The following is a 20,638-nucleotide window of genomic DNA, read 5'->3' as shown; positions in this document are numbered from 1 at the left end:
TACAAAAATTAGCCAGGCGTGCTGGCACATGTCTGTAATCCCAGCTACTCAGGAGGCTGAGGCACGAGAACTGCTTGAACCCGGGAGGCGGAGGTTGCTGTGAGCAGAGATCGCGTCACTGCACTCTAGCCTGGGGGACAAAGCCAGACTCTGTTTTGAAAAAAAAAAAAATTTTTTTAAATATGTAACTGAAAAAGAAAAAAAGGTTTTCTACTTTTAGATTCCTATTCTTGATTTTGTGCTTACTTTGGAAGGAATAAAACAAGACTAATATTTATTAAACTCTCTCCAGGTACCGTCACACATATTACCTTATTTAACCTTTGCAACAACACAAGAGGCTATGTATTTTTATGCTCATTTTGTAGACAAAGAACTGATGCTCAATGAGTTGAGATTTAAAATGAGATTTACCTTCTGCATATTTCATTATCTTCATTTTGCAAATGGAGAAATCACAACACAGGAAGGCCTACAGAGGCATCAGAAGTCCTCATCCTGGTTTTCTCAGTTACTAGTCATGTGGCTACAGATTAGTTATTTAGTATTTCTCATGTCCATCTGAATCATCAGTAAAATGGAGATGAAACCTGCCCTGCTGACGCATCTTGATGGGTTGCATTCTTTCTTTTTGAAAGAAACAAATGGAATGAATATAGGTTAAAGCCCTGGGCAAGCTAAAATATATTAAGCTGACAAGGAACGGTTATCTTGTCTAAATGCATACAACACAATGTGAAGTCAATCAATTTCTAAAGCAAGTTCCTGACCTTTATAACTATTATTTTTTTAAAAAAAATCAGTTTAATATGAAAGTATTTCATAAACACTTTTAAAATTATGAAAATATACGGAAGTAAAAGAAAATAGTCTCAACACAAAAAAGGGATCACAATTGCATATATTGTTTGCAATTTGCTTTATACACTTAAAATATTATGACTCTCTTTCTATATCATTAAAAAAACTTCATCATTATTCTGAATGACTGCAAAGTATTTCATGATATGAATGCACCATAATTTATTCAGTCAGTTCCCTATTGTCAGACATTTAGATGGTTTGCAATTTTTTACAGTTATGAACCCTGTGTATTTGGCATACTATTTTTTAACTAAAGAGTAGGATATGTCCATTTTTTCTTCATGGGAACAAATCTTGGGACTTAAATTTCTAGGTTACAGGCTAGGCACAACTTATGTGCTTGTCAAACTGCTCTTCATAAAGTAGTATTTTTCAAACTGCAGATCATGACCCATTTAGTCGGTTGTAACTAGCAAGTAGAATTTTTTGAAGTATCAAGTGGGAAAGAAGAGACAATGTCAATGTATACCACATACAGTAAGTACCAAGTAAGTGTTGTCAAAGTATACCACATACAGTAAGTACAAGTAAGTGTTAAGGAAATTTCTTTTCTGGTGTGTGTGTGTGTGTGTGTGTGTGTGTGTATAGGATCATAACATGAAATGTACTTCTTATGTGGTTGCAATAGAAAAGTTTGAGAATCACTGCGTAAAGTGTAGGAGAGAGGCTGTTCTCTGCCGTTTTACTAATACTTAGTTTTACATTTTTACAAACAGCATAGGTGAATTACTGCACCTCATTCTCATTTAAATTTATAGTTTAATAATTTTTTTGACCATTTGTACTGCTTTTGTCAATTTCTTGGTGATGGCAGATATTCATTTTCAATTATTAATCCATAAAATATCTACATATTAAGTCATATTATATATATATGTGTGTATATACTACATACATATTACCTTTGTTACGTATAATGCAGGTCTTTTTCTTTTTTGTGTTTTTTCATATTCCATTATTGCTTACAGTTGAGTGTTTTTATTTTTTGTTTGCCTATGATGATATAGCTGTTTTCAGTGTTGCATAGCCAAATTATCAATTCTTTTATTTTTTTTGCCTTTTGTATCATACTTAGAAAATTATTTTCTATTCTATAGGTAAGTAAATATTCATCTACATTTTGGTATCTTAAAATTCTACTTGTAACACATTTTGAGTTTGGCGAGTAGAGCTCTAAGGCTCTAAGTTTACCTTTTCTAAACAACTATTAGATTATCTGAGCATTATATATTAACCAATCTATTCTTTACTCACTGATTTGAAGTGTCACCTTTATCACATTGTAAATCTTGAATATATCTGGATGATTTTTCTAGGTTTCCTAGTTTACCGTGTGACCTATCTGTACCCTACCTGTACCACATTGTTTTTATTATTATAGCTTGTAAAGTTTTAAATACATGATAGAACATGTTCATCCATTACTGAAAAGAATTATTTTCCCTTTTATTCTTAGATGCCCTCACGTGCACATTCTTCTAGATCCATTTTAATAAAATTTTGTTAAACTAAAAAACTGCCATTGGTAGTTTTTATTATTATTACATTAAATGAATAGCTTTAGTTGGAGAGAATTCATCTCTTGGCTATAATTCATCTCTTAGCTATAGTTAGTCTTTCACTCAGGAGCCCTTTAATTCAAGTTATTTTTTTAATTATTCAGTAAATTCTTAGTCTTTTTCATATTTGTCCTGCATGTTTCTTATTGAATTCCTATTTTTTAAAATATTATGCATTACATGGTATTTTCTAATTGCATATTGTCATTATAGAAATAGCTGTTAGTTGCTTAACATTTATTTTGGAGCTGGACATCTAAATATTCATTTCTTAGTTCAGTAATTTCCAACTGATTCATATAGGTTCTATGTTATCTACAAATAATGCTAATTCTCTTTGCCAGTATTTCAAATTTGTTCTATGTTCTTGCCTTATTATGATAGGTAGAATATTACAAATAATATTAAACAATAGTGGTAATAGCCAGTAGCCTTGTTTTGTGTCTGATCTTAATGAGAACATCTCTATTTATTTTACCACTAAGTATGAATTGGCTAGTGGTTGTGCTTTATTCTACTTCTAGTTTACACAGAGTGTTTTTAAAACAAATCACTTGTTTAAAAAACAAATCACTTGAGCTGCTCAAAAAACATCCTGTGCTAGGCACAGAATTCACTGGTAAATAAGACAAGTAAGTTTCCTGCTCTGACAGGTTTTTATTCTAGTGTATATGGGAGGAAGGAGGGGGATGGGAGGAAAGGAGATGAAGATAAGCAAACAAAAGAAAATGAAATAGATAACCTCAGAAAGTGACAAGTTCTGTAAAAAAAAGAAAAATAGGGTAATGAGATAGTGAACAGAAATTCTAGTTCAGATAATGTGGAGATAATATTTAATGTGATACCTAAATTTCAAAGAGGCAGCCTTGCAAAGATCTGAGAGAAAAGCAAAGGGAAGAGCTAATGCCAGAATGTCATATTTTATAAAAATTTCTTTTTAGATTTTCTTGAAATTATTATATAATTTTTCTCCTTTAATGTGATCAACTACAAATAAATATGACCAGCTACATTAAGGACTTTCTAATGTTAAACTATCTTTGTTAAACTATCCTTGCACTCTGGGGGAGAACAATACTTGAGTATGGTGAATTTTTCTTTAATATATTGGTGGGCTGAGTTTGATCATGTTTGATTTAGAATTTCTCATTTAAGCTTATAAATGATATTAATATCCATGGTTATACTATCTCTATTAAATAAACTAGGAATAGTTTAAATAGTTGGGAACCATCTGCTCCTTAGAGAGTTGAAAGAAACTGCCTGTAAAATTATTTTGACTTTAAAAAAGGAGCAGTTTTGTTGTTTATGTATGGGACTCCCCCCATCCTTTTTTTTGTTTTGTTTTGTTTTGTTTTGTTTTTTAGACACAGTCTTGCTCTGTCGCCCAGGCTAGAGTGCAGTGGTGTGATCTCAGCTCACTGCAACTTCCACCTGCTGGGTTCAAGCTATTCTTGTGCTTCAGCCTCCTGAGTAGCTGGGACTACAGGCACGCTCAGTTAATTTTTGTATTGTTAGTAGAGATGGGGTTTCGCCATGTTGGTCAGACTGGTCGCGAACTCCTGACCTCAAGTGATCTGCCTGCCTCAGCTTCCCAAAGTGCTGGGATTACAAGTGTGAGCCACTGCACACAGCCTGTTTATGTTTTTAATCACTATTTCATTTCAGCCATGAATACTGGTCTAGTCAGGCACTTCTTTCTAAGTCAGTTGATCACACTTATTGCATATAATGGTTTACATTTTTCTTCCCTATATATGTGATTATATTCCTTTCTCATTTCTAATGTGGTATTTTTTGGTTCTTGCCACCTTTTTTATTAGACTTGCCAGAGATTTATATATTTCTCTGGTCTTTTCACAAAATATATTTTTGGGTTTAATCATTTTACCTGTGTTAAATTTGTTAATTTATGCTTTTGTCTTTATTAATTTTTCTCTGTAACTAATTTAAAAAAATTTTCAGATATTTACATTTATTTTTATTTGGTTTTAAGATAAAAAGCTTTTCAGATTCTTAGTTTATATGTTTACATTCCATACATTTTTCTTTACAGCGTTCTCACAGACATTACTTTATCTCAATTACTTGAGATTTGTTATCTCAATATTTCATTTTTATTTTCTCTTTGATCTAAGAGTTATTTGGATCAAAAATGACATTCTTTTTTACTTTTTGTCCATGACTAGTAATTTTTAATTTTATTGCATTATGATCAGAAAACATGCCTGAAAACATTTCACTAAAGTTTTCTCTGTTGATCAGTATATAGGTGATTGTACCAGTCCCTGCTGGAATCCTTATACATCTGAAAATGACTTGTTGTTCTTTACCTGGTGTTACATTTTTGTATCATAATGTATTCTTCTCAAAAAGATAAATGCTACTTCACCTTCTTCTGGTATTTATTGTACTTGGTAATTTCAATGTCAACCTGATTTTTTCCTTTCATGATAACATTTTTAAAATGGAAAATTTACCAGGACATTTTTAGGTATAGATGTCTATTACTAATTTTGTCTTGTTTTCAGGAGGCTTTTGAATCTGAATCCTCTAGTCTTTTCCCTTTGTGGTGGCAAACACTTCCACTAGTATTTCTTACGATTGTGCCTCCTCCTTTTATAACTTCTAAAATTATTACAGTGTGTATATTTTTCATCTTCAAATGCTCTCCTCCGTTTTATGGGAGATTTCTCTTTTTATTTTGAGACGGTAGTCTCGCTCTGTTGCCCAGGCTGGAGTGCAGTGGCGCGATCTCGGCTCACTGCAAGCTCCGCCTCCCGGGTTCACGCCATTCTCCTGCCTCAGCCTCCTGAGCTGCCAGGACTACAGGGCCCCACCGCCACGCCCGGTTTTTTTTTTTTTTTTTTTTGTATTTTTAGTAGAGATGGGGCTTCACCGTGTTAGCCAGGATGGTCTTGATCTCCTCACCACGTGATCCGCCTGCCTCGGCCTCCCAAAGTGCTGGGATTACAGGAGTGAGCCACCGCGCCCAGCTAATGGGAGCTTTCTTTAGATCACCTTCATCATTGATTCAGTTCTCTGCAGGCTCTAACCTTCAGGTCTTTGCTTTAGTTCGACTTTTTCAATTTGATAATCACCTTATCATGTATCTGAAGGACTAATCTCAAGGGAAAGACAGGCAATAATCTTTATTCTCTCCTTTGAGAGTCACTTATTCTCGGCTCATTTGGTTTGATTCCTTTGACTGCCTTCTTCTGAACTACTGAATCATTTCAAAGAACAGATAGCATTTCTGCTTCCTTTGGGAGAAGTGGGAGGAGGTGATAATGTTTGAACAGCTGGCTGGAGATTGTTTGAATCTCTGTTGGAATTCATTGGGAGGTTATTTCTTCATCCAGGATGATTTCTTCCTCAAATCTGCTTCCATCCTGCTCCGCCTTACAGAAATTCTTCCGGTTTTCATGAATGTGGATGGCATCTTCCCTGATTTCCAGCACAGACCCATATTCTCTCCTATTTTAACAATTTTTTTCCTCTGGTGGCTTCAACTGGTATGTGCAATGTGAGCAGGAAGGCAGAGTTAGAACCTTTAGATGCAGAGAGAGGCTCAGATTACTATATTGAACCACGAATCCACTAAACAGATACCAAAGAAAGCTCTGGTGGTGAACTGAAATATTTCATGAACCCTAGTTTACAAAGAGAAACAGAAACTTCTGTTCTCATTCCTTCCCTTAGGTGTGTTTGTGCACAAATAGCATTGTGCACATGGAAGTCTTCTGTTTTACTCATTCCGTCTTCATCTCATTTTGTTTTGATTTACAGAAAGATGTAGACAAGGAGTTCTACTTGTTTCCTACAGTATTTGATGAGAATGAGAGTTTACTCCTGGAAGATAATATTAGAATGTTTACGACTGCACCTGATCAGGTGGATAAGGAAGATGAAGACTTTCAGGAATCTAATAAAATGCACTGTAAGTACTGCATCATCCACCAATCTACCAAGTTATTTTAGTACTGCATATGTAATGCTTTTAACTAAACCAAAATGTGAAGAGCTTTGCTCATTGATTATTTTTCAATAAATGATTACAATAGTGTCCTGAAGGTAATATCATTGGTTATTTGATGTGTCAGTCAATTAGTCATTATTTCACTTAATTCAAGATATGTCAATTACATGAATGGTCCTTAAAATGTGGTCCCTATATCAGCAGCCTCAGCATCACTGAGGGACTTATTAGAAATGCAAATTCTTAGACCCCTACCCTGAACTACTAAGTCCGAAACTTTGGAGATGGATCCCGGCAATCTATTTTCAACAAACTCTGCAGGTGATTCTGATGAACGCTACAGTTTGAAAACTACTGGAGCAGATGCTTTTCTCATGTGTGGCTCAATAATGACAGGCTCATTTGATTATTCAATATGCAGAAAGAGATGATCTCAGCCCTCAATGATTCTAACCCTTGACTGCACATTAGAATCACCTGGGAGCTTTCAAAAAATGACCAGTGCCCTGGAATACCCCCAGAGATTTTTATTTAAGTCTAATATTAGATTTTTTTAATACCTAGTGTAATTCTAAAAAGTGGTTAGAGCTCAGAGACAGTGAGTTCATTATTCAAAAGGCCCACACCATTAATGGACATCAGTAAAAATTATTGTAGCTAGTAGAAGAAAAACATGTAAAGTTGTGTTACAAACTGGTATTTTCAAGCTAGGTACTAGTCACGCTACCCACAACCTTCAAAATACTCCTTTTGATTCTGCATTTTTGTATATTTGGAAGCACTGAGAATATTATTCATCAAAAATAATTAAATATGCAAGATAAAGATAAAAACCTCCTACATATGACCTTCCCTGTTATTCAAGATGAATTAGACTTTTTCACCTAGAACAGCAACACACTCCCAGTATATGGTGCACAGAAAAAGCTGTTATAATTCGCAGATTTGGGTGCTCACAAATATAATCACTTAAAGAACTGGAAATGACAGAATCACTGCTTTAGCCAGGAAGAGCAGTGGGATTCTCAGGTTGCTAGGGACACTAGCATAGAACTTCAAGAACTATGCATTCAGCTCTGGTCCTTTCAGCCAGCGTCTGCTCTGGAAGTGCCAGGAACGGCAAGGAGTTGCAAGGACACTCCTGACACATAAAGCGTGGGCAGGCCTGAATAGGCCTTTTAAAAATTAAAAATTAAAAAAACAAAGTTGGTCCTAGAAAGTCTGTGAGGTTGTCATGTAGTAGAATCTAAACCACTTCCAAAATGTTACTTCCCAACTTTCACAGCCATGAATGGATTCATGTATGGGAATCAGCCTGGTCTCAATATGTGCAAAGGAGATTCGGTCGTGTGGTACTTATTCAGCGTTGGAAATGAGGCCGATGTACATGGAATATACTTTTCAGGAAACACATATCTGTGGAGAGGAGAACGGAGAGACACAGTAAACCTCTTCCCTCAAACAAGTCTTACACTCCTCATGTGGCCTGACACGGAAGGTATATTTATTTAAAGCCAAGTCTCTAGTGGATGAATTTGTGTAGCTTTGGTTTAAAATTCTGTAGCAGAATGTGTTGGGTGATAAACGTATTCCTTCCCCAAGCCTTCCAAATGCCCTTCCTATCTCTGAAAGAGCAAGTCCAGGCTACTATCAGCTGAAGTATGTACCAGATGGGTCTGTTTCGTAGTTACTGAGGAGAATGCGGAGTAAGAAAAGAACAGGGTGTGGTTTTCTCCGTTTCCATAGGCTCCTCAAGATGATCCCTTTTTAGATTATGGTCCTTTTAAAGAGAGCTGGAAAATCAGACTAGAAGGGGAATGACTCCCATAAATATTCTGCACCTAAACTTTTCATGTCTCTGTAGCCTAGATGTAGGCTATAAGTAGAGGCTTGTTGGTTGCAAGTGAATATTCTATTCTAGCATTGTAGCCATGCAGATTCAGAGACATCTATAGACCTGGCTCTGAATGAGTAAAACAAACTAAAACAGAAGAGAAAGAATTTTAATCAAAATGTGAAAATATGCTAGCTTGTTTCAGGCTTTATTTGGTTTACGATATGCCACTGAAACTTCAGACCAATCCAGTGTCACCCTTTCCTTCCTTCAACAAATGTAAATACAACAATGAACAAAAGAGATAAGATGTCTTAAGCTGCTGCAATTCTAATGCAGGGAGACAGACAAGCCAGTATATTAATACATGTATGTCAAGTCATTATAAGTACATAAAGAAAAATAAGGCAGGGGAAGGGGGTGGTGACTGAGAGGGGAAAGGGTCAAGATTCTCTCAGGAGGTGCTACTTAAGGAGAGACCAGAATAAAATGAGGACATGAACCATGAGGATATTTTGGGGAGACAGCACAGGAAACAGCAAGTGCAAAGGTCCCAAGGCAGGCACACACTTGACCTGTTCTAAGGAACAGCAAAAGGCCTTGGTGCATGGAGCAGGGTGAGCAGGAGGGGATGTAATCAGAGGTGTGGAAAGCTAGATCACCTAACTGAGGCCACAATAAGGACTTCAGCATTAATTCTGAGGAAGGTGGAGAGCCCCAGAGGGCACTAGCAAAGAAGTGACATGTTTTCTTATTTACCACTCCAGGGACTTTTAATGTTGAATGCCTTACAACTGATCATTACACAGGCGGCATGAAGCAAAAATATACTGTGAACCAATGCAGGCGGCAGTCTGAGGATTCCACCTTCTACCTGGGAGAGAGGACATACTATATTGCAGCAGTGGAGGTGGAATGGGATTACTCCCCACAGAGGCAGTGGGAGAAGGAGCTGCATCATTTACAAGAGCGGAAGTAATTCTCCAGACTCTGATTCCCAATTTCAGCTGTAATTTTAGGTTTCCTTTTCAGAGAAGTAAGAATTACACCAAATTTTAGAGAAAAAAAAGTTGCATTAAACAATAACAACAAAAACAACAACAAAACACTTCCTAGGAACTTGTCCTCATTCATTTCTGCTTCTCTCAATTTCCTCAAGGGAAAATTTCCATTTACCTCCTTTGATCCTTTGGAGTCTTGCTTTCTTTTCTGCTGCAGTGTCTTCTCACATTCATGTGCCCTCATGTGTCATTTGTTTTCAAACTTAACAAAAGTTAATTTCCAAATTCAGAGCAGAAATACTATTCCCCTTAGCAACAGTTTGTTGCTTATTTTTCCTTCAGAGTTTTCATTGTTAGTCTAACAGTTAGTCATTTCACATTCTTAAAACTGTTATGTATGGAATATTTTAAATGCTTGAAGGTGATATAGCAGATACAGTCTCTACCCTCCAAGAACTTATACAGGAAAATATGACACAAAATTACCAGTAACATGTGCATTATGGAAAAGTACAAAATAAATTCTGTATGAATAGATGTAAGTAGAGGATGATTACTAGAGCTTCAGAAACATTCATTTAGAGCAGCATCACTCATCACTTCTAGTTAGCCCTTTCTTCATACTTTTCCAAGCACCTTCCTCTCCATCATTCCACTTACATCATGCACTGACCGCACGGCGATGATCTGAGGGATTGGGGTGGGCAAGTGTTCGGATCCAGGGTGCATAGCACAACTGGTGACCTGTGGCTACCAGTGGTTACCTGGTTAGCTGCAGAGCAGTAGTGAGTATGGTTTGCAGTGTAAAGGAGTAAACATTTATTTTGTAATTGGGTAAAATGGTTAAAAGGCTACAGGTGCCATTAGAAGTGAAAACTTCAGGAAAAGGGAATGCCTGGGAAAATATGTCCATTTCAGTTCCTATAAATCAGAAATACCGGACTCATAAAATTTTAGAGTTATAAAGTAATCTGAGAGACGATCTGTTCAAATATCTCATTTTAGAGATGAAAAAACTGAGGTTCCAATAGGCAGTGACTAGCTGGAGGAAATTTTCACTAGTGGTAGGGTAGAGGCCAGGACTCAGATGACTACACTCAAATGGCTAGGTGTGCCTTCTACCACACATACTTTTAAAGTCTTATTATTCTTTCTTACTTGGATAGAAGAGTGATGATTAAAAACTACTATAATTACTCTCATAAAAACTATATTTTTATTCAAAATTTAAAGTTTAAAACTTAAGTTACATTTTCATTAAGACAAATACTAACCTTAGTTTTGTTTTTTAAAGTGTTTCAAATGCATTTTTAGATAAGGGAGAGTTTTACATAGGCTCGAAGTACAAGAAAGTTGTGTATCGGCAATATACTGATAGCACATTCCGTGTTCCAGTGGAGAGAAAAGCTGAAGAAGAACATCTGGGAATTCTAGGTATGTTAATAGCTCCAGTTTATTAGGTGTGGGTTAATGATGTGATGCTACCTGCAGTAACAGTCAATTCATATCTATGGGTTTCATTTTCTTGGTTCATATATCAAAGTTGTTCAAATAAAAATTTAAAACTTAGTTATCTAATAAAATAAGACCTAAGTTTATTAAATAACATGGCATACTAAAGTATTGCTTATTTCTCTTAGAAACAATGTATTATCCCATATACTGATAAAATTATATATATTTTGTTTTTATCGAATTGATGCCTGTAGTTTTAGTGAAGTTCCCAGAAACTATTTTCTAATGAAATTCTGTATTTTGACAGAGTCTCGCTCTGTCGCCCAAGACGGAGTGCAGTGGTGTGATCTCAGCTCACTGCAACCTGCCGCTCCTGGGTTCAAGTGAGTCTCCCACCTCAGCCTCCCAAGTAGCTGGGACTACAGGGATGAGTCAGCACGTCTGGCTAATTTTTTTATTTTTAGTCGAAATGAGGTTTCGCCATGTTGGCCACGCTGGTCTCGAACTCCTGGCCTCAAGTGATCCACCCACCTCAGCCTCCCAAAGTGCTGGGATTACAGGCATGAGGCACTACACCTGGCCCTAATGAAATTCTTAACCAAATTCTCCCCATCATCCTACTCATTTCTCACAAATTATAGCTATTTACTTTTAAAATTAAAATATAAATGATTAATTACAAGAAGAAATATATAAAAGGAAATTAATTACAACAGGAAATAAAGAAAAGAAAAAATGGTACCACACACTGCACAAAGCAGCGCAAAAGCTTCCTTCAATTTTTTAGGATTCACTTTAAGACAGAATGTCTAGAACTCGAGCAACACTGGTCTTGAGACATTTCTATAAAACTATCAATTGCAGGGATCCCCACTTCTATCCCCACCCCACTGTGTTCCCATATGGTCAGCATTCCCCTGAGGCTTGGTTATCCTCAACCCCTACACTAAGACACCAAGGCAAAATGGCATTGTTCCTGGAGCACAAAAATCCTACCAGGTAAGAGACAAGCTAAGATTTGATAAAGGGTAGAAATGGGAGGGGTATCCCCACACCAAGGGCTGCAAAATGACTCCTGGCCAGATATCCAACCCACCATGATTAGACCAGTACTCTGCAAAGGACTTTCAGGCCAAACCTCCCTAGAACTCTTAAGAGATAAACAAATGGTCTCCATCTTTATTTCCAGTGTGTTGATTCCAAATTCCCTGGGATGCAGTATAAATCCCAGAGTATTATAGCATAAACCCATGGGGAGAGAAACAAGTTATCTTTGCTGATCTTTGCTTTTATTACTAAGTTAGACCTTCTGCTTGGACAGATATACAAGCCACTTTTCCTTTTCACTTTTGCCAGGTCCACAACTTCATGCAGATGTTGGAGACAAAGTCAAAATTATCTTTAAAAACATGGCCACAAGGCCCTACTCAATACATGCCCATGGGGTACAAACAGAGAGTTCTACAGTTATTCCAACATTACCAGGTACTCATGGTGCAGAGTTGGCGGGGGGGGGGGGGGGGGCATTTTAACAGGGGTATACAGCCTTTCCACAAATGACTTTCATCATAGAGAGTCTGGACCAAGAAAGTGAAAAGGGAGGTAGTTGTGAAGAGGGGATGCAAGGAGGTATCTGTGTGTATGCAAGTACATGCACATGTTCATACTAAAAAAAAAAGTCCACAGGAGAGCTTAAGAGAAAAACCCGAATGTAGTGGACATCTATGAATCCTCAAGGGTGAATCAGAGATGCTGTCTCCTCGCTCAGCTAGAACACAGCTCAAAGGACATCTACCACACCGCATGTGGCTGGATGTTCCCACGCCTGCCTCCAGCACATGTGGTTCTAAGGGCCAGAGGCTGCCACTTGGAACTCTAAATTCCCCCTATCTAGTCCAGTATCTGGCATGTATTAGGGGATCATCAAATGTTTCTTTAATAAACACAGAGTAAAATCTTAAACAGATTATATACATAGGTGAGCATTTTCTTTAACAAGAACCATATTTTTCTTCTATTAGTTATAAAGTTGGCTTCCAGGAAAAGACTATTTCTCAATAACTTACCAGAGAGTAGCAAGGGTGCTCTTTTAGGTAGGGTGGTCAGGAGGGCTTCCTTGAGGAGGTGGCATTGTTGAAAACACCTAAAGATTGAGAAGTAATGAAATTCAGGTAATTGTGCACAAAGAGATTCTAGGCCCTGAAGATAGGAGCATGCCTGGTGTGTTTGAGCAGCAGCAAGGCAACCAGAGGATAGAGAAGAGCACACAAGGGACAGAATGCTAGAGATGAGATCCAGGGAGAGCTGGAACCAGATGGAGTAGGGAGGACCTCAGACTCGAGATTTAAGACTGATATTCTGATGGATACTTTTTAAGGGGCTGTTCTGGCTGATGTGTGGTTAAGTGACCATAAGGGGGCAAGGACAGAATCTGGGGTCAGTTAAGGACCATTGCAATAATCTGGGTAAAATCATCATCATCATCATCATCGAGATTTGGAACATGGTGGAAGCAGCTGAAGTGGTGAGATGTTATCATATTCTGGTTCTATTTTAAAGGTGGTGCTAAAAGGACCTGCTGGAAAATGGGCACTAGGGAGTGTTAGGGAAGAGAGGAGTCAAGCATGATCCCAAAGTTTTGGGCATTGACCACTGGTAGAAGAACAGGTTGTAAAGGGGTGTGGAAAAGAGAAGGGAATGTTATTTTGCAGCTTATGAGAATAAGTAAAAGCAGAGATGGCAAGACAGTAATATGTGCAGGTGGTGAATCAATACTTTATATTCTAGTGAAATTTTCTGCTTAGAAAAAGGGTGAGGACATAGGAACAGCTCAGATTGAGGCTTGAAGAAAAAGTAAGATGTCTACCATATCACTTGAGACCACCTCTGTCATCTTGCTTGATTCTCTAGTGAATGTCTGTCAGACTCTGGCAGGTTAGTGTGATAGCATGAAGATGTAATGGTGTGGTCTAAATAAATGGGATGGAAAATGAGTGTGGCTGGGATTGGTGAGTGGGCATGGCCAAAAGCCGAGGTCTGTGAGCAGTTGCACAGGAAGCCCTGAAGTGACTGGAAATGCAGATCAGACTGGAGAAAAGCCCAGAGCACATGGGAAGAGGGTAAGAGCCTTGGCAAAGTAGGAGGGTGAAGCAACTAGTCGTCTTCAAAGTGCCAAGGCCCAGGGTGTGGTTATGTCCTGTATGTGGGAGTAGTGACAAAACAGCCCATGGTGTGATCGAATTAGAGGGACTGGAGGCGAGGTAAACAAAACTGTGGCAAGTCGGTGACTCATGAGATCAAGAGGTCTAATGGCTCCTCGCCAGGAATCATAAGCTCACTAAGGATGATCACGAGAGAGGACAAGGAAAGGAAGACCATGCTGAAGCTGAGGGAATTACACAACATAGTCCAGATACACACATGCAGAGAAGATTACGGGAAAGGTGCCAGCCACTGGGGAAAAATCACTTGGTATCTGAAGAGAAAAAAGTATGTTAGGAAAACATACTTCAAGCTAAGAAGAGATTGGTTGCAAACTTTTTTCAAATTGTAATATTGGAAGTGCACCTCCTAGCTTTGTGGTATGGCAAGTGGGTTATAGCTAATTTATAATTAACCCAAAAATGACAAAATGTTGTCTTAGTTTGTCTTAAAACTAAATTCCTGAAAAGAATCTTGAGTACCACAGTTTTTAAAAACTAATTACACTGACATTTCCAGTTCCTGGGTCCTAGTTATCCAGGCTGTGTGCGTGTGCGTGTGCGTGTGTGTAATATAAACCAAAACAACCACATCCATTAACACTTGATGAATTTAGGTGAAACTCTCACTTACGTATGGAAAATCCCAGAAAGATCTGGAGCTGGAACAGAGGATTCTGCTTGTATTCCATGGGCTTACTATTCAACTGTGGATCAAGTTAAGGTAAAATGTAAATCATATGTTTTGTGACACTTCCCAAAATAGACACAAAATTGAAGGAAGATGAGGTTAGCATTTTCCTGTGGTCCAATTATATGTTAAAATCCTAGGAAAATAAGCTGTTTTGCAATCTACTTTAGCAAATATGCTGCTACCTATGACACACAAGACAAAAATCTAACATTTCCTAACATGATACAGCTCAAAGGCCTTTCAAGATTATATTCGGGAAGTTTCGATATTGTCTTGTGGGTCACAGGTAACCACTGAAAAATTGACAAAGAATGGCAGTATATTTGCATTTCAGATCATTCATTCTGGTGGATGAAGGAAGGCTTGGAGAGGGAAGAGACGGGAGGTTGGGAGGCCGTTGTAATACATGAGGCAAATTTCAAGGACCTCTACTGTGAGGAGGGAGAAGAGAAACGGAGTGAGTTATAGATAGGTGGGTGAAGTGCCTAAGTGAGCCAGGGGGAAGTAGCTCCTTGATAATTCAGAGTTCTGGCTCAAACAAATGAGTAAATCTGGTATTTGTGGTGCTATTTATTATTATACATTTCATTCATCTATGAATTTTTTAGAGACTGCCATAGTGCTTGGCTCATACTCAAGAGTTCATGAGTTTACAGAACAAACCAACACTGTTCATTTGGGATTCTTTTAAAATCACTGCTCATTAGCTGAGTTAATTTTTGCCTCTGCAGACATTGTTATGTCAGCATCACCACATGACCTACCTACTACTCACCATTGTTCCAATTTAACTACTTCAAGTAAAAAGTTACTAAATTGGCAGTACCACACTGGGCAAAGTCTACTTCAATCAGTCTCTCCAAAATTCCTGAGGCCGTGGGTGTAAAGTCTCAGTTCTCTGAAATCCTGACCTACATCACAAGGGTTACTGAAGATTTTCCTTGTTTCCAGGATCTCTACAGTGGATTAATTGGCCCCCTGATTGTCTGTCGAAGACATTACTTGAAAGTATTCAATCCCATAAAGAAACTGGAATTTGCCCTTCTATTTCTAGTTTTTGATGAGAATGAATCTTGGTACTTAGATGACAACATCAAAACATACTCTGATCACCCCGAAAAAGTAAACAAAGATGATGAGGAATTCATAGAAAGCAATAAAATGCATGGTATGTTACATTATTCTAAAAGAATTTTTCTACTTTTTTTTTTATCATTTTCTCTTTCAAATAAAATTATTTTGGAGACTATTCATTTGTTTTGTCTTAAAATAAACCACTTCTGCCTCACTTTGTATGTGAGGTAGAATTCTGTTCAAAACAAAAAGCGGATTATGCTCAACATCATTTGCTAATTTATTTTCCGATTCCAAAATCTCATTTCCTTTGAAATAATCCACAATTAAGATTAAGACTTTTGGTGCAAAGTGCCTAGAAAAGCAGTGTATGATATTATTCACTTTAAAGTATCGATTTCCCTCATTTGTAGTAAAATAAGTCCTATTACATCAAAAAGATTCTTTACATTAACCTAATAATCATATTTTCTTTGAAATAGCCATTGGTTTAAAATATCCTGAAAAGTAACATAAAACCATATGCTTTCCCCAGCTATTAATGGAAGAATGTTTGGAAACCTACAAGGCCTCACAATGCACGTGGGAGATGAAGTCAACTGGTATCTGATGGGAATGGGCAATGAAATAGACTTACACACTGTACATTTTCACGGCCATAGTTTCCAATACAAGGTAAGAGCTATCCACGGCAATTACTCTTGCTGTTTGAAAATGTTTTAATACAAGTGAAGAAAACATTTCCTCAGAGAGACTTATGAAAAATTAAAAGCTGCAAAGAGTATAGCTGGTGCTTCATATCCGTGGATTCCCCATCCAGGATTCAATCATGGATTGAAAATATTTAGGAAAAAATAATTCTGCAAAGTTCCAAAAGGCAAAACTTGAATTTGCTGCACTGAGTACTATGTTGAATCCATGGAAATGAAATGATTTGTAGGCATTGTATTAGGTATTATAATAATCTAGAGATGATTTAAAGTATATGGAAGGATGTGCGTAAGTTATATGGAAAATGCCATTTGATATAAGGGATTTGAGCATCCATGGACTTTGGTAAGGGGGCATTCCTGAAACCAATCCTCCACGGATACTGAGGGATGACTATATAAGGCACAGCAATTTCAATGGACACACCAGCCTTTGTTACACCTTGAGCTCTTCCTGGGATTTGGATTTTTAACTGAATTTTCTGCTCACAGATTCCTGATTAAGGCAACTGAGTGGAATTGCTAACAAAGAGGGTAGGAATGTTCACATAATGATGGATGAGAGTAGAGACCACAAGACTTTATTATAACCCTTTCCCTGCCTGTTCTAAGTTCTGTATCTTAAATGGTTCGAGGTGAGCAAGATTAGTTAGGTGACAAGCAACTTGGTCTGTACATCTCAGTCTTACTTCTGTTCTTTCTCAGTACTGATTTCAGCAGAAGCCAGTGGCCCTCCTGGAAATGCTTTTTCCTTATGCTTTGGGCTAATTTAGAAAATGCAGAAGTTATCAAAAAGCATACTGCAGAAAGCCTGTTTTGTTATCTGCATTTTGTTTTACATAGATATATTGTATTCTTAGTGGGCTTTCAATTCTATCCTTGTAGAAATAGACTATTAGCACCCAACTATTGTTTCCAGTTGATACTCCCTGAAGTGCCTCTGGTTTTTGTCTTTTTCATCAGCCTCCTTTTGTGCTTCCTTTATTATTTACCTTGACTTAAAGCTTCACAGACAAGCTAGGATAGATTCGGCAAAAGTGAGGCTAGGGCTGAAATGGGGCCACAGCTGAGCTCCTTTTGTGTAGCTTAAGTGCTATGACAAACAGGCAAACCAGAATCAAGGTATAGGAGGTTTGTGGGTAGTCCTGATTGATGAATTCATTCTCATCACATCTTCACACCCACTTGATATGGATATCAAAGACTTAGTAGGAAGATAAAAACCACATTTTACCGTTTGTATTAAACACAGAAACAAGTTCAATTTTTTAAAAACAGATTTATCCATTTTTTCAATATCCTTGAGCTGACCATTAACAAATGACATGAGTGAACTCTCATATACAATATTATACATTATTTGTCATTTTTCTAATTAAGCACAGGGGCGTTTATAGTTCTGATGTCTTTGACATTTTCCCTGGAACATACCAAACCCTAGAAATGTTTCCAAGAGCACCTGGAATCTGGTTACTCCACTGCCATGTGACCGACCACATTCATGCTGGAATGGAAACCACTTACACAGTTCTACAAAATGAAGGTGAATATCCAGGTAGTAATTCTAGAAGCCATATATAAAAGATATAATTAAAGGAACTACTTTCCTAAATACTTCCCCCAATATGAAGCATCAATATGAAGCATTTGTGAATCTGCTGCCCTGATTTCTTCCTTCTCTACCTCCAAATACGTTTTTTTCCTGCTAAATGGTGAGGGATACTGCTCATTTCCTGACAGCCAGTGCTTGTAACAGCACCAGTCATTTCTAAGTTAATACATATGTGTAATTATACCTAAAGCTGATATAAGGGAGCAGTCATGTTGTTTACCAAGAAACAAACCACTATTTACATAAGACACATTTACAATCTAATTTCTTTCTTAATAAAAAACAATTTTTTTTTCTAGGTGGCACCTCCATGTAAAAGAAGCCCAAGACAATCCCAAATAATATAATTTCAAATAGGCAGTGTCTTTCTGTGCTTCCAAGGGAAAGGAGGAACCTTACTGATTATTGTTTGTGAAAGATCCAGGGAAGAAACAAAATTTACATGCACTGCTCCCCAACCCCTGCAATAACCCTCCCCATGTGTAGGTACACACACACACTCACACACACACACACACAAAAACTTAAAATGGAGAAAAATGAACAGTTTTTTTTTGTAGGATTCCTGCACTGTGGCTGCAGGTTTTGGTCTTTCCTGGGTCTTTCGAGTTGAAGATTGTTGTAATTGGAAATGGTAAACCCAAAAGGAGGAAATTATGTAAAGAAAACCAATCTATGTCTTTCCTCCCTAAAATGGGGGAAAAAGGGAACATACAAATGAAGAAAATATAAATGTAAATATATTTCAAGATTTAAAAAGCTCTGAAAGGTTAACCTTTAGTGTAAATGAAAAGTTTTAATTTCTACTCCTGGGTCTTATACTAACAACTTATATCATGAAAAACTATTTACATTAATGCCCTTTTTATTAGAGCAGTCACTGATAACACTAGAATATCAAAGACTCTAACAGACAAGCCACTAAATTTAATGCCAATAACTTGAACAAGGTGAAGAGAGCCAAATATGATGACAAAGAAAACTTTAGTCTTTAAATAACACTAGTAAACCATGTGGTTACATGTGGTTGCATGTAAACCACACAAAAGGATGGTCTTGCTCAGAAAAATAATGGTGAGTAAGTAACATGGAGGCATTTGGGGAACTCATGTGTGCAAATGCCTGGCATGCAGAGTATGGTACTACAGGGCAACCCTACACACACAGCCACAGAGAAGATTCCTCCAGTGTAACAACCGTGAAAGAAGAGGGAGATTACTGCTTGGTTAAGAAAGTCGAGATAAAGCTATAGGACAAATTACAGAACAAATAGCAAATATGAAGGAAAAATCAACACTGGATAAAGAATTAAAGAGAAATTTGACTTTTGCAAAGAGAAAAAGTATTGCATGAGACTGAAAGAAGCAGACTGAATAAAAAAAAGATAGTTTGAACTATCTTTGGCCGATAAAATCAGTAGCTAAGTTTATCAGTCTGAATCATCTTTAAATAAGTCCAATAAAGCTTTGAGCAAGTTTACATTAATTATGAGTCTTAGAAAAGTCTGCGTAGCTTTAAATTTCTTATAGGCAGGGACTATGTATTCTTTATTTCTAGCTAAGTACCCAAATCCAATACAATAGTTTGCTTATTGAATATATAACAACATATTAATTGAATGAAGAGAAACTTTTAAAACTTTTTTTTTTGACATAATTTCAGATTCCCATATACCTTTCACCCAGATTCCCTGAATGTTAACGATTTGTGTGGCCACATTGGCTTTCTCATTCTTTTTCCTGTCTCCCTCTCATGCTCACCCTCTGTATGTACACACACAGACGTGTATAGATACATACAACTATCTTTCCTAAAAACAAGAATATTCTTGTACATGACCACAATACAATGATCAAAATCAGAAAAGTAACAATGATTTAAAAACTAGAGATCTTCTTCCAACGTCACTAATAATCCTACTCATATTCTTTATAGAAAAAGAAAATCCCAGATCATGTACTGCATTGTTGGCATGTCTTTTAAGTTTCCCTTACTCTGAATATTTTTTTTAATACAGGGCAGCAACTTTGTAGAATGTCCTTCAATTTGAGTTTATCTAATGTTTCCTCATGATTAGATTTAGGTTATGTACTTTTGGCAAGACTATCATGGCATGATGTTGTGTTTTTCCTAGTACACCATATCAGGAGGTACAAGATATTGATCGGTTCCATTACTCGTTAACTTCAAGCTTTGGTTAAGATGGTGTCTGCCAGGTGTCTCCATTGTAAAGTTATTCATTTTCCCTCTACAATTAATAAAGATCTTGTAGGGAGGAAAGTAATCTTTCTTTAAATAAAGCAGCAATAGAATGAGAGATTTTTAAACATATGAAAAATAGAAAAATACAAATGAATCAGGAATAAAGTAACATTAAAAAATTAGAATACATTTAAAGAACCATATACTAATTTTTTAACCATATTATTATTTTTAATAATGGTCTTAAAATTTCTTTTTCTATAGACACCAAGTCTGGCTGACTGAAATAAATTGGTGATAAGTGGAAAAAAGAGAAAAACCAATGATTCATAACAATGTATGTGAAAGTGTAAAATAGAATGTTACTTTAGAATGACTATAAACATTAAAAGAGACTGAAAACATACAACTTTGTGCATTTGTGGGGGAAAACTATTAATTTTTTGCAAATGGA

The 20,638-nt window shown here is 36.9% G+C and overlaps 1 protein-coding gene across 7 annotated transcripts in view; it reads left to right on the top strand.

The window, feature by feature from the left end:
* CP (ceruloplasmin) overlaps positions 1 to 20,638 on the top strand; it is a 58,838-nt gene that overhangs the window by 27,087 nt on the left and 11,113 nt on the right. For 2 of the 7 annotated variants that reach the window (XR_001488508.4, XM_005546062.5), the window contains exons 10-18: positions 6,213 to 6,363; positions 7,688 to 7,900; positions 9,004 to 9,211; positions 10,532 to 10,671; positions 12,049 to 12,177; positions 14,510 to 14,616; positions 15,538 to 15,754; positions 16,196 to 16,335; positions 17,751 to 17,913. Coding sequence is in view for 5 of the 7 variants with exons in the window: in XM_005546062.5 (XP_005546119.3) it covers positions 6,213 to 6,363; positions 7,688 to 7,900; positions 9,004 to 9,211; positions 10,532 to 10,671; positions 12,049 to 12,177; positions 14,510 to 14,616; positions 15,538 to 15,754; positions 16,196 to 16,335; positions 17,751 to 17,913 (1,468 nt within the window). In the remaining 2 variants the exon portion in view is untranslated. Of the gene's footprint in view, positions 1 to 6,212; positions 6,364 to 7,687; positions 7,901 to 9,003; positions 9,212 to 10,531; positions 10,672 to 12,048; positions 12,178 to 14,509; positions 14,617 to 15,537; positions 15,755 to 16,195; positions 16,336 to 17,750; positions 17,926 to 18,281; positions 20,591 to 20,638 lie in introns of those variants that run through there. The other 5 variants (XR_006696178.3, XM_045386798.3, XM_005546063.5 and 2 more) reach the window with 4 other exon arrangements.

This window comes from Macaca fascicularis, chromosome 2 (assembly GCF_037993035.2).
Source record: "Macaca fascicularis isolate 582-1 chromosome 2, T2T-MFA8v1.1".
Taxonomy (NCBI): domain Eukaryota; kingdom Metazoa; phylum Chordata; class Mammalia; order Primates; family Cercopithecidae; genus Macaca; species Macaca fascicularis.
This window is presented reverse-complemented; position numbering and strand designations above follow the sequence as displayed.